The 16,887-nt window shown below is 38.6% G+C and overlaps 1 protein-coding gene across 2 annotated transcripts in view; it reads left to right on the top strand.

Annotated features, from left to right (window-relative positions):
- Positions 1–1,275: 1,275 nt before the first annotated feature.
- The window catches only part of PDGFD (platelet derived growth factor D), a 247,436-nt gene continuing 231,824 nt past the window's right edge, over positions 1,276–16,887 (top strand). For both annotated transcript variants that reach the window (XM_025357798.1, XM_025357797.1), the window contains exon 1: positions 1,276–1,864. In XM_025357798.1, the coding sequence (XP_025213583.1) occupies positions 1,741–1,864 (124 nt within the window). In that variant the 5' untranslated portion in view covers positions 1,276–1,740. The remainder of the gene's footprint in view (positions 1,865–16,887) is intronic.

The following is a 16,887-nucleotide window of genomic DNA, read 5'->3' as shown; positions in this document are numbered from 1 at the left end:
GGACACATGTAACCTAGTCCTTGTTGACTGGTATAATATCTCGACAAGGCTATCTTTTCCAGAACTTCCTGCCCTTCTCAGTCACTTAAAGTTCCCTGTGTATGGATATCACTTACCATACCCCAGACTTTCAGGGGTTGGAAGGTTTGAAAAATACTGAAAATTTTCTCTTCTAGATCTCATGAGCGAGAAGCTGAGAAATTATAAAAATTTGGATTTGGATTCAACTACAAACAAAACATGCTAAACATTTTTTCACATCATTCTCACCACAACCATACAAATTAAAAATTGCTGCTCCTGCAAATAAAGAAACTGAGTCTTGAAAGATCAGATGATTTGCTCAAGGAGACAAAGCTACTGAGCAGCGAGTCTGGACTCACTCCTTTTCCAAACACAGTCCCTTGGGCAGACAAATGCAAGATGTAAAACCAGAGGCAGCCCCTCTGGACTGCTGAGCTTCCAGACAGAGTAGAGAGAATCCCAAAAGCCTCAACGACCCTTGCCTCTTCCTATGGACTGTGAAGGCAAGTAAGCAGAGTGTTCTGCAAGTTCTTCCCCTTGCTCGGTCTGTCCCTGCTCAACCCCACCCTGTCCTGTTGCCCTTTCCTGTTTTATATAGTGCATATAAAAACGCTCGTGAAGACTTCTTGCCCTTATTGTACACTGCACCACATGGCCCATCACACCTATAGCCCTGTGTGGTAGGTGGCTCATCTTGCTGCACCCTAGAAAAGGCCTTTTGGTGTCCAATACTCTCTGGTACCAGAAGGCCGTGCCTCATCCTGGAGTTCGCGAAAATTGCAAGCTGCGCCATCGCTCCATCAGTCTTGACCTTTTCTAGGGCATTTGTGATAAGGTGGAGGGACTCAAGAGTAGCTTTCTCTGGGTGATATACTTTTATTTTTATTTTATTCCCTGAAAAGGTATCCTTGACTCACCCAAAGGTCACACTGACGGGAGCTCAAAGAAAAGCTCAGAATTTAGCTCCTTTGTATTGTACTTTTTCACTATACACAATGAAATTTTAACTAAGTAGAGTCTCACTTTGGTTATTGTAAAATAAACACTCCCAACTCCAGTCCCCGTCCCCACATCCCACTACCAACAAGGCGGAGAGCTGTGGCTTGTGGATGGATGTGGCAGTCACCTCTGAAGAAGTGCTGGGATTCCACCCTCTCCCACTTCCTCCTGGCCACTGTTTCCTGAGCCCTTTCAGGTCCAGCCAGCAGGGTAAAGCCCAGGGCGGTGGGAAGAGTCCCGGCCGGTGATTAAACTGGGCATGCTCAGTGGCAGAGCAGGTTTAGGCCCGGCCTGGGAAAACTGGGCAGCAGAGGTGCTCGCGCCGCCGCTCTGAGCCCGAGTGCGCGCCTCTTAGGGGCCGCGACAGAGGCTGGAAAACGCGGCTGCTCCGCTCGCCTGCCCCGCTGAATTCGGCGCTGCCCGCCCCCTGCAGCCTGTGCTGCAGCTGCCGGCCACCGGAGGGGGCGAACAAACGTCAACCTGTTGTTTGTCCCGTCACCGTTTATCAACTCAGCACCACAAGGAAGTGCGGCACCCACACGCGCTCGGAAAGTTCAGCATGCAGGAAGTTTGGGGAGAGCTCGGCGATTAGCACAGCGGCCCGGGCCAGCGCAGGGCGAGCGCAGGCGGCGAGAGCGCAAGGCGGCGCGGCGTCGGTCCCGGGAGCGGAACCCGGCTTTTTCTTGGAGCGACGCTGTCTCTAGTCGCTGATCCCAGATGCACCGGCTCATCTTTGTCTACACTCTAGTCTGCGCAAACTTTTGCAGCTGTCGGGACACTTCTGCAACTCCGCAGAGCGCATCCATCAAAGCTTTGCGCAACGCCAACCTCAGGAGAGATGGTAAGAGACTCATTTTGTTTTTTAACTTAAAAAAATCATGTTTGCTATTGTTATGGTTCTTTCTGTGTTTTTCCCCTTTCTTTTTGAATCTTTAATGTGCACTCGTGCTGAATGCATTGTTTGGGGAGGGACGTCTCCTGCCTGTCTCCAGTCCTGAGAGAGCTCCATTTCCGGAATGGGACTGAGAGGTGTGGGACTCGTGCTGATGGGGATAGGTATAAGCCAGGTGGCTCGTCTTGCTGCACCCTAGAGAAGTCTTTTTGGTGTCCAAGCCTCTGGTACCAGGATGCGGTGCCTCATCCTGGAGTTGGCAAAAGTTGCAAGCTGCGCCGCCCCTTGGTCAGACTCAACCTTTCTTAGGCGATTTTGATAGGTGGAAGGACTCAGGAGTAGCTTTCCCTGGGTGATATACATTTATTTTAATGTAATTAATTAATTTATTTTTACGAGGAAGAGGAGGAATCATGCGTTTCAGTCCAGCAGTTATATCTGGAACAGTGACAATTTATCTATATTTATTTTCAGGAAATGGCAATGTGCAGCTTATTGCCCTTTAGGTCCCCTAAGTGACTTTCCTGTTGAAGTTCACCCTGACTCAGAAGCTTCGAGTGTAGGAGACGAAGGCTTCTGAGGTTTCATCTGCACCACAGGGGCACCGGGCTTCTACTGCTAGTTTCCTTGCAGAGGCGGCTTCCAGCTATCTGCAAGGAGCACAGCTCCCGAAACAGCTGTCCTAAGCAAGGTCCCAAGCCAGCTTGTTTTCCTTTACTCTAGAGGACACCTGGGTCACTGGTTCCAGAGACCCTAAGCTGAGTTTATTTACTTTCTGGGGTCTCCATCTAAATCAGAAGTTGATTTATCCTTCAAGTCCTAACTGTAGCTGATGTTCCCAGTAAATTTTAGCTGTTCTGCCATGTACCTGAACTGACCCATAGGCTTTTGGATTTTGTTTTTTCCTGCGTCAGTATCTGTCTCTCCTGCTTGCTTAAAGTACTAACACATCTCCCAAGGAGACCAGCAAGCAATTGTTGACGGCTTCACAGTTTCAGCTGACAGTATTTAACTGTCTTGGCAAATTCGTATTAGCCATCTTATCAGTTTCTTTCTTGGTATGTCCTTAATTTGGAATTTACTAAACGACTTTTGGACTTTGCAGGGAAACCACAATTTCATTATGTTATCTGATGATGTGTAGACTGCGGATATCAGTGTACTCATCACCTGAAGTGGTGTAGATTGATAGCAGGGAAAGCCACAGAGTCATCTTACTTTTTCATAGCGTTTTTATGTAAAAGATTCCAGCTGTGAGTTTTTGGTAACTCTCTGTCTTAGTTAAAAGCACATAATTTTTTTTTTTTTTTAAACTACACTTAAGGATTAGGCCCAACACCAAACTTTTTTGGTTTTTTGTTTTTACTCTTTAATGTTTTCACCAGGGACAGATCTCCTAGTTGATCTTGCAGGTTTGTTATTAGTTGCACTTTGTATGTCCTTTTAGCTACATAGAGTAAAATTCCATTTATAATTTGCATGACTTCATAGCCATAATTTTGTAATCTTCAGCCTCCCAAGTATCAGTTACAAGAAGTCAAGGACAGAAAATGAAAAGCATGTAACTATTGCCCATTAACCCAAGATTCTGACTAAAACCAAGTTATGTAGCTCAGCAGGGTTTTTTTTTTTTTTTTTAAAGAGAATAATCTCATTTTAGTTTCATTGTTAAAACTCTGTACATCTCCATACATTTGTCCAGTCTATATAGGAAATGGTATGTTTCAAGAAAGCTTTAAAAACTACCCTGGATTTCTCATTTCTTCATATTTTAGTAAAACTGTTTTGCAATTACTTTAATAGTACACACACACACACACACACACACACACACACACACTTAGTTCTGATTGCTCAATACTTTCCTTAACATCAATGTCATCTTACAAACAAGACTGGAAAGGAGAAAAAGGTAGTTATACCTTAAAATTTGTTTTCTATAGAGTAAAAAATGTTAATATTCATAATGCATTGTTTATAAAATAAACGTTATAAAATGTTCAAATGGCAGCTTTTTCCTAAATGAGTATGCATTCTTCAAGAGGGGCAATATTGTCCCCCAATGGGGTGCAATTAGATCTTAGAGGGTGAACACAGTCTTAGATATTACAACGGTCTGTGTTACTTCAAAGGGCTAGCAGATATAAATAGATATACATTTCTGTGGCATTACCAATCACAAGAAGGGAGAGTGATCAGAAAATAAGTCTAAAAAGAGTCTTTAAGGGATGAAGGTTAGCAATAGTGAAAAAATGGTTGAGAAACATTGGCATAGAGTTTTGGTGAAAGAGTAAGAATAATGGGGCTCTGAAAAATTCTAGACGACACTTGGAAAATCTTAATGGCCATAGCTGACAGAGAGAAAGTAATAACTTATTAAATTAAAACCTTGTTCTGATTCCAGACATTGTCAACCTGCTCTCCCAAATTTTTCTAATGACTCATTGAAGAGGATGATATTCTTGCTCATTTGACTATCAGATTAAGACATGATAAAAGCTTGAGGAGGACATGAACATGGAATATAAAAAGGAGAAAAATAGAAAATGAAAGTTTCTAAACATGTATTTAGGGTCTTTAGAAGACCTGGCTTTCAGATTGCAAATGATAGGAAATCGCAACAAAAAATTAGAAGTGAGCTTTGGGAGTTTTAAAAACCATTACCTGATGATGAACATACTTGAATGCTTTTCATTTGTTCCTGCTCGCCCTGTTAGTTGCTGCTTAATGCTGGGATGAAGAAAGGGGCAAAGAAGCCAGGTGTCCTGTACAGGGCAGGAGGTGTGTTTTATTCTGTCTAGCCTAACACAGTAAAACCCCACAACTTCTTGATATACTATGCCTAATAGCTCCAAATACCTGGAGTAGCTAAGAAATGATGTGGAAATACATAGTGTTGGGGTTGTCATATGGTAGTCCCCTCCTACCCATTATAAGAAGCTGATCTGCTGCTGTGTCCTGGCCTTCCAGAACTCTCCATCATAGGGTATTCTTGTTCTGAAGGGATATCTGCAGAGCCTTTCTACCTGTAGAATGGTTAAATGTGGCCCAATGAAGGAAGGTAGTTGAATCTGTTGCCCCTCTCCAGGAGGACATGAGGCTCTATAACTAAGAAGGATTAAACTATAATAATTTACAGTACTTAATAGAATGTTTACACTTCCTTATATCATATTTATTATTCTTGCTCAAACTGATTTAGTACACATTTCTGCCTCTGATCACAAAGAAAATCTTAATTTAGCAGTAGCATCTACGTATTCTAATTTTAGTGCCTACACAGTTGGTGCTTTTGTAATAATAACTGGCCAAAACTAAGTGTTGCTCAGTGTGCAGATTAAGAAGTGTAAAGATAGCAATTAACTGACAATATTAGTTACTTATTTTAAAATCTAACTAGATGGAACTTCCTGCCTAGGAGCTTAAGAATACAGATGCATTCTTCATTTTCTTGACCTTTTGTTGCTTTTAGAAAGAATAGGTGTTGATGGTAAACAATTCTGAAATTAGTTATCTTTGGTCAGTATAGTAGTACTTGAGTCATCTGTTACACCAGCATTATCTAGTGATAGGCCTGCAGTTTTAGTAATTGTGCTGCCGTCTTAGATTTTAAAGTAGTGAAGCTCATTTCTTAATGTGGTTTTCTATTGTCATCGTTGGTGATAGCACATTGATTTAAGTGCGAAGATCAGAGCTTAAAGGGAACGCAACAAAACAGAGAACAATTATCAATACATTATTTTTAAAGTGTCTGAAAGCAAAGAATTCCATCTGTGTATTTTTTGTCCAGCTCTAAGTATATTAAAGTCTATAATCTTGTAAAGCATAGCGGTGATTACATATTTTTTTTTTTTTTTTTTTTTTTTTTTTTTTTTGAGACCTAGGGTTTACTGAGGGAACTTACATACAGAGTTGCGAGCTGGACAGAAAACCACAGCCACTTGAAAAAGCATGCAATTTATGTAGCATTTTCCCTTAGCATCCTCCCCCTAGTAACTTCCACCTGAAAACCCTCATTTAACTCAAAACAAAGGACCTTGGTTCCGTGTATGGCCTAGATTTCACTGGATGGGCTAGAGGTTCAGATGTCTTTATCCTCATAGATAAGGAATGAATCGTCAGGTCTGGCCACTCCCAGGTTCCTTAGCTCGAAACTCCGAATACACATTCTTTTTAGACCATAGAGTCATTCTCGGTAAATGTAACATGGCTTTGACTTGCCACCATGGATAATATCATTTTATAGAAACTCTTAAAGAGCAGGGTTTAGCCAGGTGTCTGTATACCATGTAGTGGAGGATGCTACTAGGTTGTGAGTTACATTGATGACCATAATGAGTTTATTAAGTGATTTTTGCCACAGGATTTTCCCTTTCAGTGAATGAAAGCAAAACTGTATTGTTTCAGAACAAAAGAGTCAAACAGCGGAGCACAGCCACAGAGTCACTGATCTCTAATGACTAGTAATAAGCATAAGCTTGATGTCATGCGGAACTCTGAGCCTATGTGGTCTCAGAGCCCTGTCATTCTAAGAGTCTAGAAGGATATGCATATTTCTGTCTCTGTCCTTAAGAGCTGAGTCATAATGTAAATCATCTTCCTTCTGGAAATTACTCTTGAACTTTCTATGTTGAAGTCAGATTAGTGTAAAAAGGCAGTTCTGGAACACCTTCATACAATCCTTCCCTTTATTAAAATAGGAAAATCTTGTAGATGGATGAACCAGGTGTAGAATGTATCTACCTCAGCTGTGCCATGCCATTCAGGGAATACATTGATCTTTCTAAAAGGATTACGATGACTTGAGGGTGAAGGTGAGTTAATGTCTGAGCTACCTAGCCTCTTTCAAGGCTCTTTTCAGATCATTCTTTACTTGATCTTGACTGTCTTCTGAAGATGAAAGGTAGCAGACAAATAGTTCTTTATCATAAGTTCTACTGCTAACCCCTGCTGTAACTGTTATTCATGTATTCAATGAAGGCTAAAGTACAGTGGCGAGATCTTGGCTCACCGCAAGCTCCGCCTCCTGGGTTCATCCCATTCTCCTTCCTCAGCCTCCCAAGCAGCTGGGACTACAGGTGCCCACCACCACGCCTGGCTAAGTTTTTTGTATTTTTAGTAGAGACGGGGTTTCGTGGTGTTAGCCAGGATGATCTCAATCTCCTGACCTCGTGATCCACCCGCCTCAGCCTCCCAAAGTGCTGGCATTACAGGTGTGAGCCACCACGCCCAGCCTTCAGTGATTATTTCTAACATCCCTATTGCCGCCTATATATTGTGCTAGGTAACTAAGCATCTGGCACAATATGAGTGAAACACACATGGTTCCTGACCTCTTGGAATATATTGCCTAGTGGACAATATAGACGTCAGTTCCATTACATATCTTTCAGATGCATTCTGGAGAGTACCAGGATTCTCCAGAAGTGCCATGGAGGTCAGTGCACGGGTACCAAGGAGGCTGAATGCGTGTGGCTTCTGCTTCTCCACCCCTTCTTCAACAGAATAGCGCCACATGTATTATCACACTTCTTCTTCACTTATGTGTGTTCATCGTAAGAGTTTTACTTGAGAAAATGTATTTTGCAATTTAAGTGTGAAAGTTCTAAAGAGTGTGATCTGTGCTTTGATGAAGGAAATGCATTGAGAGAGAGGAATACACAAAGAGCACCTAATATAGACTTGAGGAATTGGGAAAGACTTCCTGGAGGAAGTGGTGTCTGAACGGAGGCTGAAATGTATGCTGCTTTGCCTGTAAAAGTAAGGCAAACATGATACGAGGCTTTATGTCTTAGGACTCTTTAAAAAGAATGTCATTTTATTATTTAGTTTTAACTGACAAATAAAGATTGTATAAATGTGTCCTGTAGAGCATATTGTTTGGAAATATCTATGCAGTGTTCAATGACTGAATCAAGCTAATGACCATATGCATTACTCATATAGTTTTGTGATAACACTTAACCCTTAAAGTCTGCTTCCTTATCAATTTTCAAGAATGCGTTGTGATTATTATAGTAATCATATTGTATACATTGGGATTCTTGATTTTTAAAATGTTGAAATCCAGCGTGCCTTCTCTGGACTGAAGGAGCTCAGGGATGATTGCTGGGTGGAAGCTGTGAGCAGGGGTTGACCGTGCTGCGTTCGTTCTGGACAAGTCATTTCAGACATTGGGTGCAGTGAGAGGGAGGAGCGGGAGAGAACAGCACTTGCCAAGCTTTCCAGGTGAGAATATAGATATACAAGTGTCCAACAGTGAAAGGCATGGGGAGTAATGTTAGGGAGCTTGGCCATTATGCTGAGAGCAGTGGGAAACCATTGAAAGGCGTAATTTAGACAGAGACATGGCCCATTGTGTGTTTGACTGCTGGGTGCTAGGATTCCTGAAGAATCTGCCAGACGGAGACTGTGATCAGGGCCAGTCTTCCTATACCTCTGCTGCCTGTGGGACATGAATACAGATGGAATCATTTCATTTTTAATATGATGGTGGGGGACATGAATGACTTTCTTAAACCCAAATCCCCAAATCCTTGGTGTCCTCACCGTATCCCTGAGGTCCCCTCACCCTGGTTGAGGCTCTGCAGCTCAGCACAGAAGATATGATTTTGTAACTGTATCTGAGGTCTCAATAAAGTAATGTGAATTATGCAGGTAACCTGTCTAGTGTTTGATCCCACTTTAAGTTTTTTCAAATAGCTGCATTTCAGAATTAATGCAATTTAAAAGGGAGCATTTTTACACTGTTATATGAGCGATGGTTTCAGCAAAAAGCTACAGGGAGTAATATATAATATTACAGCAAAAAGGAAAGAATCCAAGACAAAGGGGGCAGCAGAAATGTGCTGCCTCCTTATACGGTATTTCAAAACCAAATGTAAATCAAAACTGAAGGAGGAAGCCCACAGGACAGCAAAGGGCACAAGTGCACATACGGGAAGAAATAGTTTCTTCTGATGAGTCTTTTTTTCCAGAGCAAGAATAAAGCAGGCTTTGTTTCTGATAACTGTTGATAATGCACATAATAATATGTCTTTTCCTTTATCTTCCCTCTGGTATGCTGACATCTCTATGTCAGCTTTAATATTGACAGATTAATACTGTGTGTTTTTTTGATTTGTGGGGTGTGCAGTTTAGTGGGTTTTGTATAATTAGGAGGTGGAGAGGTCTGTGGAAGCATCACAGCCCAGGCATGGGAGCTGTCTTTCATTGTGAGAAGTCATCTTTTCTCAGATTTTAGGGTTTTTACTTGAGCACTTTTTTATAGAGTGTGTTCATGAAGACAGTTTTGGATGCAGTGCTTTGTCTATTAAAGTAAGCCAAACATGATTTGAAGCCTTATTTGTTAGGATTCATTTTTAAAATTTTATTTTATTTTATTTATTTTTTGAGACAGAGTCTTGCCGTAGCTCCCAAGCTTGAGTGCAGTGGCATAATCAAGGCTTACTGCAGCATCAACCTCCTGGGCTCATGCAATCCCACCACCTCAGCCTTCCACAAGTAGCTGGAACCACAGGCACATGCCACCATGCCTGGTCATATCTTATTATTAATTTATTTTTAATTGACAAAAATTGTATATATATATATATATCATGTGCAACATGTTTTGAAATATGTATACAGTGTTGATTAAAACTAATTAACATGCATTACCTCACATACTTACCTTTTTTATGTGATGAAAACACTTAAAATCTACTCTTTTAGCAATTTTCAAGAATATAGTACAATGTTATTAACTATAGTCCCCATGTTGTATATATTAGGATCTTGATATATTAGGATCTTGAATATAGTACAATGTTATTAACTATAGTCCTCATGTTGTATATATTAGGATCTTGAATATTTAAGGTTTGAAATGTAGCGTGCCTTCTTTGGACTGAAGAGCTCAGAGATGTTTGCTGGGTGTGAGCTGTGAAGTGGGGATTGAATGTGCTATGTTGGTTCTGAAAAAGTCTTTTCAGACCCAATCTGAGAAGATGCTGACCAGTCCTCTATTTCATTGAAACATTTAATAAGCAATGTAGCAACCACCTGCTTTTACAAAATGTAGCTGTTTAGCAAACTCAGCTATGGAAAATGCAACCAAATGAACTAACAAATATGCAACAAATCCACTTAAAAGCTAAAATCAGTGTCACAAAATGTGTTCATAAGGATCATATGGTAGACACTAAAAGCCCATTTGTCTTTACTTTTCATATAATTACATCACCCTGGTTTGTGTGGTTCTCATATCCACAGCAAAAGAGGAGCAGGTTATTAGAATAAATAAGAGAACTGATTTGAGTTATTCACACTGTTAGCACTGAGAAGTGACAGCTAAAAGTTTTCCTGCCTCCTCTTTTATTTCCATGTCTTGAAAAGCATTCATAAGACCTAAGCAAGCCCAGCTGGCTGAGGCTTCTTATTAAATAAGGTGAAAATAGTTCCAATCTGTCTCCGTATGTTGCTGGGGTATAACTATATTATAGCCCAGTAAAGTTGTTGATTTTAAAAATAATGACCTTGAGCCATAAAGGAAAAGTTCAGATTATATGTCTGATAGGTTTACCAGGTTCACAAACTATAAATGGTATTGCCTTAAGTATGTATGTATTTCAACCAGAAATTGACAACGTTTACTACAGAAACCTTGAAGAAAATAATGGTTGTAGCCTGGATGACAATAAACTATTATTATCATTCTTCTAGTCATAACTAATAGATTTGTGTTAGTCAAGAGGGAGGTGAACAGGGATTTTATTGGTGCTTTGGATTAGACCCTGTTGGGTTCAGAATCCTTAATAACTTGAAAGAAAACATAGAAAACATATCTATCAAACTTGCATATTTTCACTGCAAAGAATAGTTAATAGTTTGGAGCAGATGCAGAGGTTGGCAGACTTTTTTTGTGAAGGGCCAAATAGTAAATGTTGTAGACTTTTCAGGCCATATGGTCTCTGTTACAACTACTCAACTCTGCCATTATAACATAAAAGCAGCCATAGAAATTGCAAAGTTAGACTCTGTTCTGGTCAGTCTGTGTCTGAATATGTTGTGCTCTTGGTTCCTCTTTTTTGCACAATTCCACCTTTTTATAATTCCTTTAACCTATTTCCATGGAGTGTACTACTCTTCTGTCTTTAAACTTTTCCTTATTATTGGCTCCGTTCCCTCAGCCAACGGGTATGTTCTAGTTTCTTTGCACTTTCCCACAATATACAAAAGCTGTTTTATTGTTTCTCTTCACTTTACCATCATATGCACTTTCTCAGTCTCACCACAACTCAATGTCTCTTCTTCCTTTCCTCCCCTCTACCCACTGTGATTTGAAGTCATCCCCACTGCTCCACTGAAACGCTCTGGGTGAGGTCACTGTGATTTATCATTTCTTCAGGGATTGACCCTTCTCTACTTGAATAACTTTCTTCCTTTGCCTTGACGCTGCCCTTCCTTTGTCTTAACTACTCCTAAATGACAAGTTTGAAATGGTGATAGAAATAAAGCCAAAACTAACGCAGGACCCATTTAGGTTATTTGGAGAAGCAATATTAGAGAAAGCCTTAGAAAGCATATTTTATGTTTTACTCTTTCTCTGTTACCCTGATGAATGATGAAGAAAGAAGGAAAGATTTTAGAATGCAATGGGGGATGGTGTTAATAGGAAAAAGAAAGAACATTCAAAGATAAAACCAATGTCATATTGTACCCTATCAATTTATACAACTATTAATATAACATTTTTGAGGATAAAACATTTTTTAAAATAAAAGGGTATTTATCACTATAAAATATGACATTGAACACATACATCGGCTTGTTTCCCTTATATTGTTGGATACCCTTTGTTTATTGTTTCCTTGACTGTCTCCTTGGCTGGGTCTTCCTGTCTGCCCTATAAATACTGGCACATTTTCTAGGGTTCAGACCTCAGACTTCTCTTCTCACTTTTCTCACTGATCCTCTCTGGAGGATCAATATTTATCTAGTGTCAGTTGCTCCTTGTGTGCAAATGACCCCCAAAAATATATTTGTAGCTTCTACCTTGTTATGAGCTCTCCCTGTCTTTTAATTTTACTATTTGAGGTATACAATAAGTAATCCCACTGGTAATTAAATTCTCCAACTCAGTAAATAATCTTGTGAGTAGTTAGTTTGTAAAATATTGGGTTATTCATCCAATGGTGAATCCCTTAATTATATTAATCCTTTTTGTTGTTGTTCTTCCAGACACATCACAATTGTTTTTGAATGAACTGTTGAGTGACTGTAAAGATCATATATCACATTTTAGAGAGAGGAATTGCACCACTCTATGTTGCCTTCCCCGACTCCTAACCCTCCTCTGTTAAATTTTGATACTCCTTTATTTATCCTGTATTTCTATCATAAGCCCTACAATGTTACTCATTTATTCACATATCTGACATCTGAAAATATATATTTGCTAACTATATTTAATACAGCTGAACATCTTCACTGTCCATTTCATTGGCTGGCACATTGGAGAAGCTCAATAAGGTTTGATGAATCTGTAAATCATCCAGTCAGTGTCCTTTTTAATGACAGAACTTTAGGCCACATGAGCGCCCTCACTATCAGATTTTAAGCTAATGAGAGAGAGAGTGTTTAAATTCAGAATCCAGAGTGGCTGTCAGGTTTCTGCTTTAATTGTGTGGGTGGTTGCTGTACTGTTGAACAAGATAGAAAGTAAAACAGGAAGAACAGATAAGAGAAGGTCATAAAGATAGAAAATTAATTTGTGAACACTTTAAGCTTTAGGAGCTTGTGCAACATTGATGTGGAGAAACCTAGAGGCATGAAGGTAAGAGAGAAACATATTTGCCTGAAATGCATGCACAGTGAACATGAAGTAAATAACTATGTATTATAAAGTTTTAAAAATAATTAACATTTATCATTATGGGTGCATGATAATAATGTCTGATATTTCCTAAGTGCTTTTAACGTGGTTAGGTGCTTTAATATCTATTATGAACAGTGGTGTATGTGAAGAATTGGTTATATGTTTCCAAAAGACTTTGTTGAGAACCCTAAGATTACACATACTTTTAGACTGCCACCTTGGACATAGCATATTTTGGGTTAATTTTGGACAATTATCAGTGAAATGTGGATAATTTTCAATTGTCCTTTAAAAAGCCAAACCAAAAACAAAAACAAAAAAAAAACCACTGACTAGAATGAATCCTTTTTGTCATGCCTTTGCAATATTAGTATTTGAGTACATTTACATAAAATTCCTGCTACTTAATAAAAGGGTTTTAAAAAGAGGTAAAAATAAATTAAGGATGAGGAAACAAGTCTTAAGAGTCCATCTAGAAGATAGATGATAGAAGGATAACAGAAAATTAATGCATCTTCCATTTATAAATTTATAGAGAAATATGTTTACACTATATGTTATTTTACTGATGACAAGAATTGCTATTGAACAGGATATAAAAGTACATTTGCTGTAATAACAGAAATTTCATCGACAAAGTTTCTAAACATGTAATTAAAGGATTTATAAACATTTGTTAATTAAAAAACAGGATAGAATGAAGTGAGAGCAACTTGGAATTTAGTTTAAGTACAGTGTATGTTGGGATTATTTAAATACATCAGAAAGAACCACTGTGACCTTGTAGTTTGTATTCTTCAGTTTACTACTTTTCACCAAACCTGACTGCAAAAAACATAACCACGTGTTGAGCAGAGACTACATGCAACGCTCTGGGTGAGGCACCATGGAGCAGAAACAGTCAAACCTAACGCACAGTCTCTGCTCTGTTATAACTTAACTTTGGCCGAAGAGAGAAAATATGTATGTGAATAAACATAGGGCAAAGCAATGCCATGTGAGTGCCACCGTTATGTGACCTATGATTTTTTTTTTAAGAATCTTAATTTCGAGATTCCATCTTGATGATCAAACTATAGTCATAAATTACCTATCCTAATATGTGGTTCAATAGAAAAATATCTGTATTGGTTGAGTTGCTGTTGAGAACAATATTATTTGAAAATGAAAGGCCAACCCCTTATGATTAAGTTATTAAAACTTGAGCAGAAAAGTAACTTTTAATTTTAGCAACAGAAGTCTTACTTTCTTGACGTTTTTCTTTTGTGTGTTCGAATTTTAGGATACATGTTTCTGAACATAGAAGCAAATTTGTAGACTCAGTTACCAACTTAACTTTTTAATATTTGATGTGCGATATAATTATTTGACCACTGGATAGCAGTAAACAAAGACAACTTTGAGAATGATGTATTATTTTCCCTCTCTCTCTGTTGGGAATGTAAATTAAACTAACAAAGTCTCGTATTTTCCGGATACATTTTTTGAAAAATCGAAGAACAATGGGAATCTATCATTAATATACAACAATTCTATTATGTATTATAGCAATAAATTTTAAATATAATTAAAATATGTTGAAGTAATTCAGATAACTATTTTACTGTTTTGTACTATTTATGCATCCAGTTTGCATGTGTGTGTAAAGTTCATGAAAATCCAATTTAGAAATATTGATTGGTTGAAAATAATTTTTTGAACAAAATATGGATACATGACCAGTTAGTTGGCCACTCTGACTTGCAGGAAGTTCCTAAAGATAAGAAAGAAGGAAAAGAAAGAAAGAAAAGAAAGGGAGAGTAAGAAGAGAAGAGAGGGAGAGAGCTTTCTGTCAATGTGCTAAAGAGTAATCAGTGATGGGTGTGCACCAGCTACATCATTGCTGCACATAAAAAAAATTGGGTTGTATTCATCCCACTTTAATAAAAATTGCAAAATGTTATATAAATGATCATTTTAAATTAATGCTTCAAGGCATATTAGAAAATCATGTGTTGGGGTTTGTCCTATGGCTGAATAATGATCCCAATGGTATCATGTCCTAATCCTGGAGCCTTTAAATGTTACTTTATATGCAAGAGACTTTGCAGATATGATTTACTTAAGGATCTTGAGATGGGAGATTGTCCTGAATTATCTGGGTAGGCTCTAAATGCAGTCACAAGTGTCCTTAGAAGAGAGATGCCGAGGGAGATTTGACAAAGGCAGAAGAGATGTCTATGTGACCACAGAGGCAGAGATTTGAGTAATGCGTCCACAAGCCAAAGAATGCCAGCAGCAAACAGGAGCTGGAAGAGGAAAGGTATGGGCTTTTCCCTGGAGCCTCCAGAGGGAGTATGGCCCTGTCAACACCTTAATTAGGGTCCATTGAAATTGATTTAAGACTTCCAGTCTCCAGAACTGTAAGAGAATAAATGTATGTTGTTTTAAGCCTGTAAATTTGGTGCAATTTGTTACAGCCGCTATGGGAAACTAACACAGGGTCTTTGATATAAATAAAGAATAGTTGAATTGCATAGTTTGTTCAGCCCAGTTTCCCAACCATTATAAAGTTCATTGGCCAGTAAATCTATATTGACAGCTTAATGGTGCATTTAAATCTCTGCTTCTGACAATTTCTTAGACAAGCCTCACTTCTGCCCTAATTCCGTATCAGAAAGATAGAAATTTTTGACTTAAAATTTTATGGACTTCAGATAAGATTAAATTGAGGATGATAAGGGCAGTGTCCTATTTCATTGTATTATAAAACAATTATTTAACATTTTCGTTAACCTCATGTGTCATTTATTCATTTGTTGGCTCATATGTTTATTCATTTTTAATTCCATAGAGTTTTGTTGTAAGTCCAATGTGTATCTGCTTCTATACTAGGTTCCGAAGTCAAAGTGTTGAAAATGATGTGATAATTACATGATGATAGCTGCCATTCACAGAGCCCTTACTAGTCTCAGCATTACATTAGATATGTTGATGTAATATGATATATGTAAGTACAATGACCATAGTATATATTAAGTGATGGTAACAGAAGATATATACAGCAGGTCCTAGAACAAAGTCATTTCTTCACCATCATTTCATTGTAATATTGATGAGAAACAAAAAATCAATTTCCAGCCAGGGCCACTGTCCAGTGTGAAGTTTCTGGGTTTCCTCTGGATACTCTGGTTTCCTTCCACATGCCACAGGTGTACCCGTTAGGTGAACTGATGCATCTACATGGTCCCAGTCTGAGTCAGTGTGGGGGTGTGTGAGTGTGCTGGCCGATGGGATGGCATCCTGTCCAGGGCTGGGTCCTGCCTTGTTCCCTGAGCTACTAGAATATACTCTGGCCACCAGAGACCCTGAACTGGAACAAATGGGTTGAAAATGGGATGAATAAATGAATACAAGTTATTGTAAAATATAAATTCATCAAGTATAAGATAATCATACAAGTGCATAAACGGAGCAGCAGGAAAGCACTCTGTGAGCCTGCCATGTTCGTTCTTGTTTGTGTTTGAGCTGTGTGATGGTAGGGGATGCCCCTTCCAATGTTTGCTTTGCAAACATTTATTCCTTGACTTAACCCACCACCACTACCACTGCCATCATTCACTGATTCACCAAACTTAGGTATATAATTATCTCACTTGTTTTTATTCACTTTTTTTCTTGAATGTATGTATAGCTCACATTTATTTCAGTGTTGAATATTAGAACTGTTTTGGTCTTTAATTAGAAGTTTGGTGATGCTTTTGTGACCAGAATTATGCCATAGGAATTTAATTCCTGTTTATACCAACTAACCTATAATAAAGTTGGTTTCTCTATACATCCTTTCATTTAAAGTTGCAATTTCCAATAACCTTTAGATGACATTAAGTGAGAACTTACTGTACCTAGATGAGGGATTTGCAAATTTTAAGATTACTGGAAATTTGGAGTTTAGGAGAGGCTCAGAGAATTCTAGGTGAATTTCTGAACCCGAGGTTCTTAGCTGAAATTGAACCGTACTCTTGCCACTTTAAACCGTCATCGTCCAAAAGAAATGTCATATAAGCCAATGTTATTTAAAGTTTTTTAGTAACCACATAAAACAGTAAAAATAAATACATGAAGTTATTTTGGT

This window comes from Theropithecus gelada, chromosome 14 (assembly GCF_003255815.1).
Source record: "Theropithecus gelada isolate Dixy chromosome 14, Tgel_1.0, whole genome shotgun sequence".
NCBI lineage: Eukaryota > Metazoa > Chordata > Mammalia > Primates > Cercopithecidae > Theropithecus > Theropithecus gelada.
This window is presented reverse-complemented; position numbering and strand designations above follow the sequence as displayed.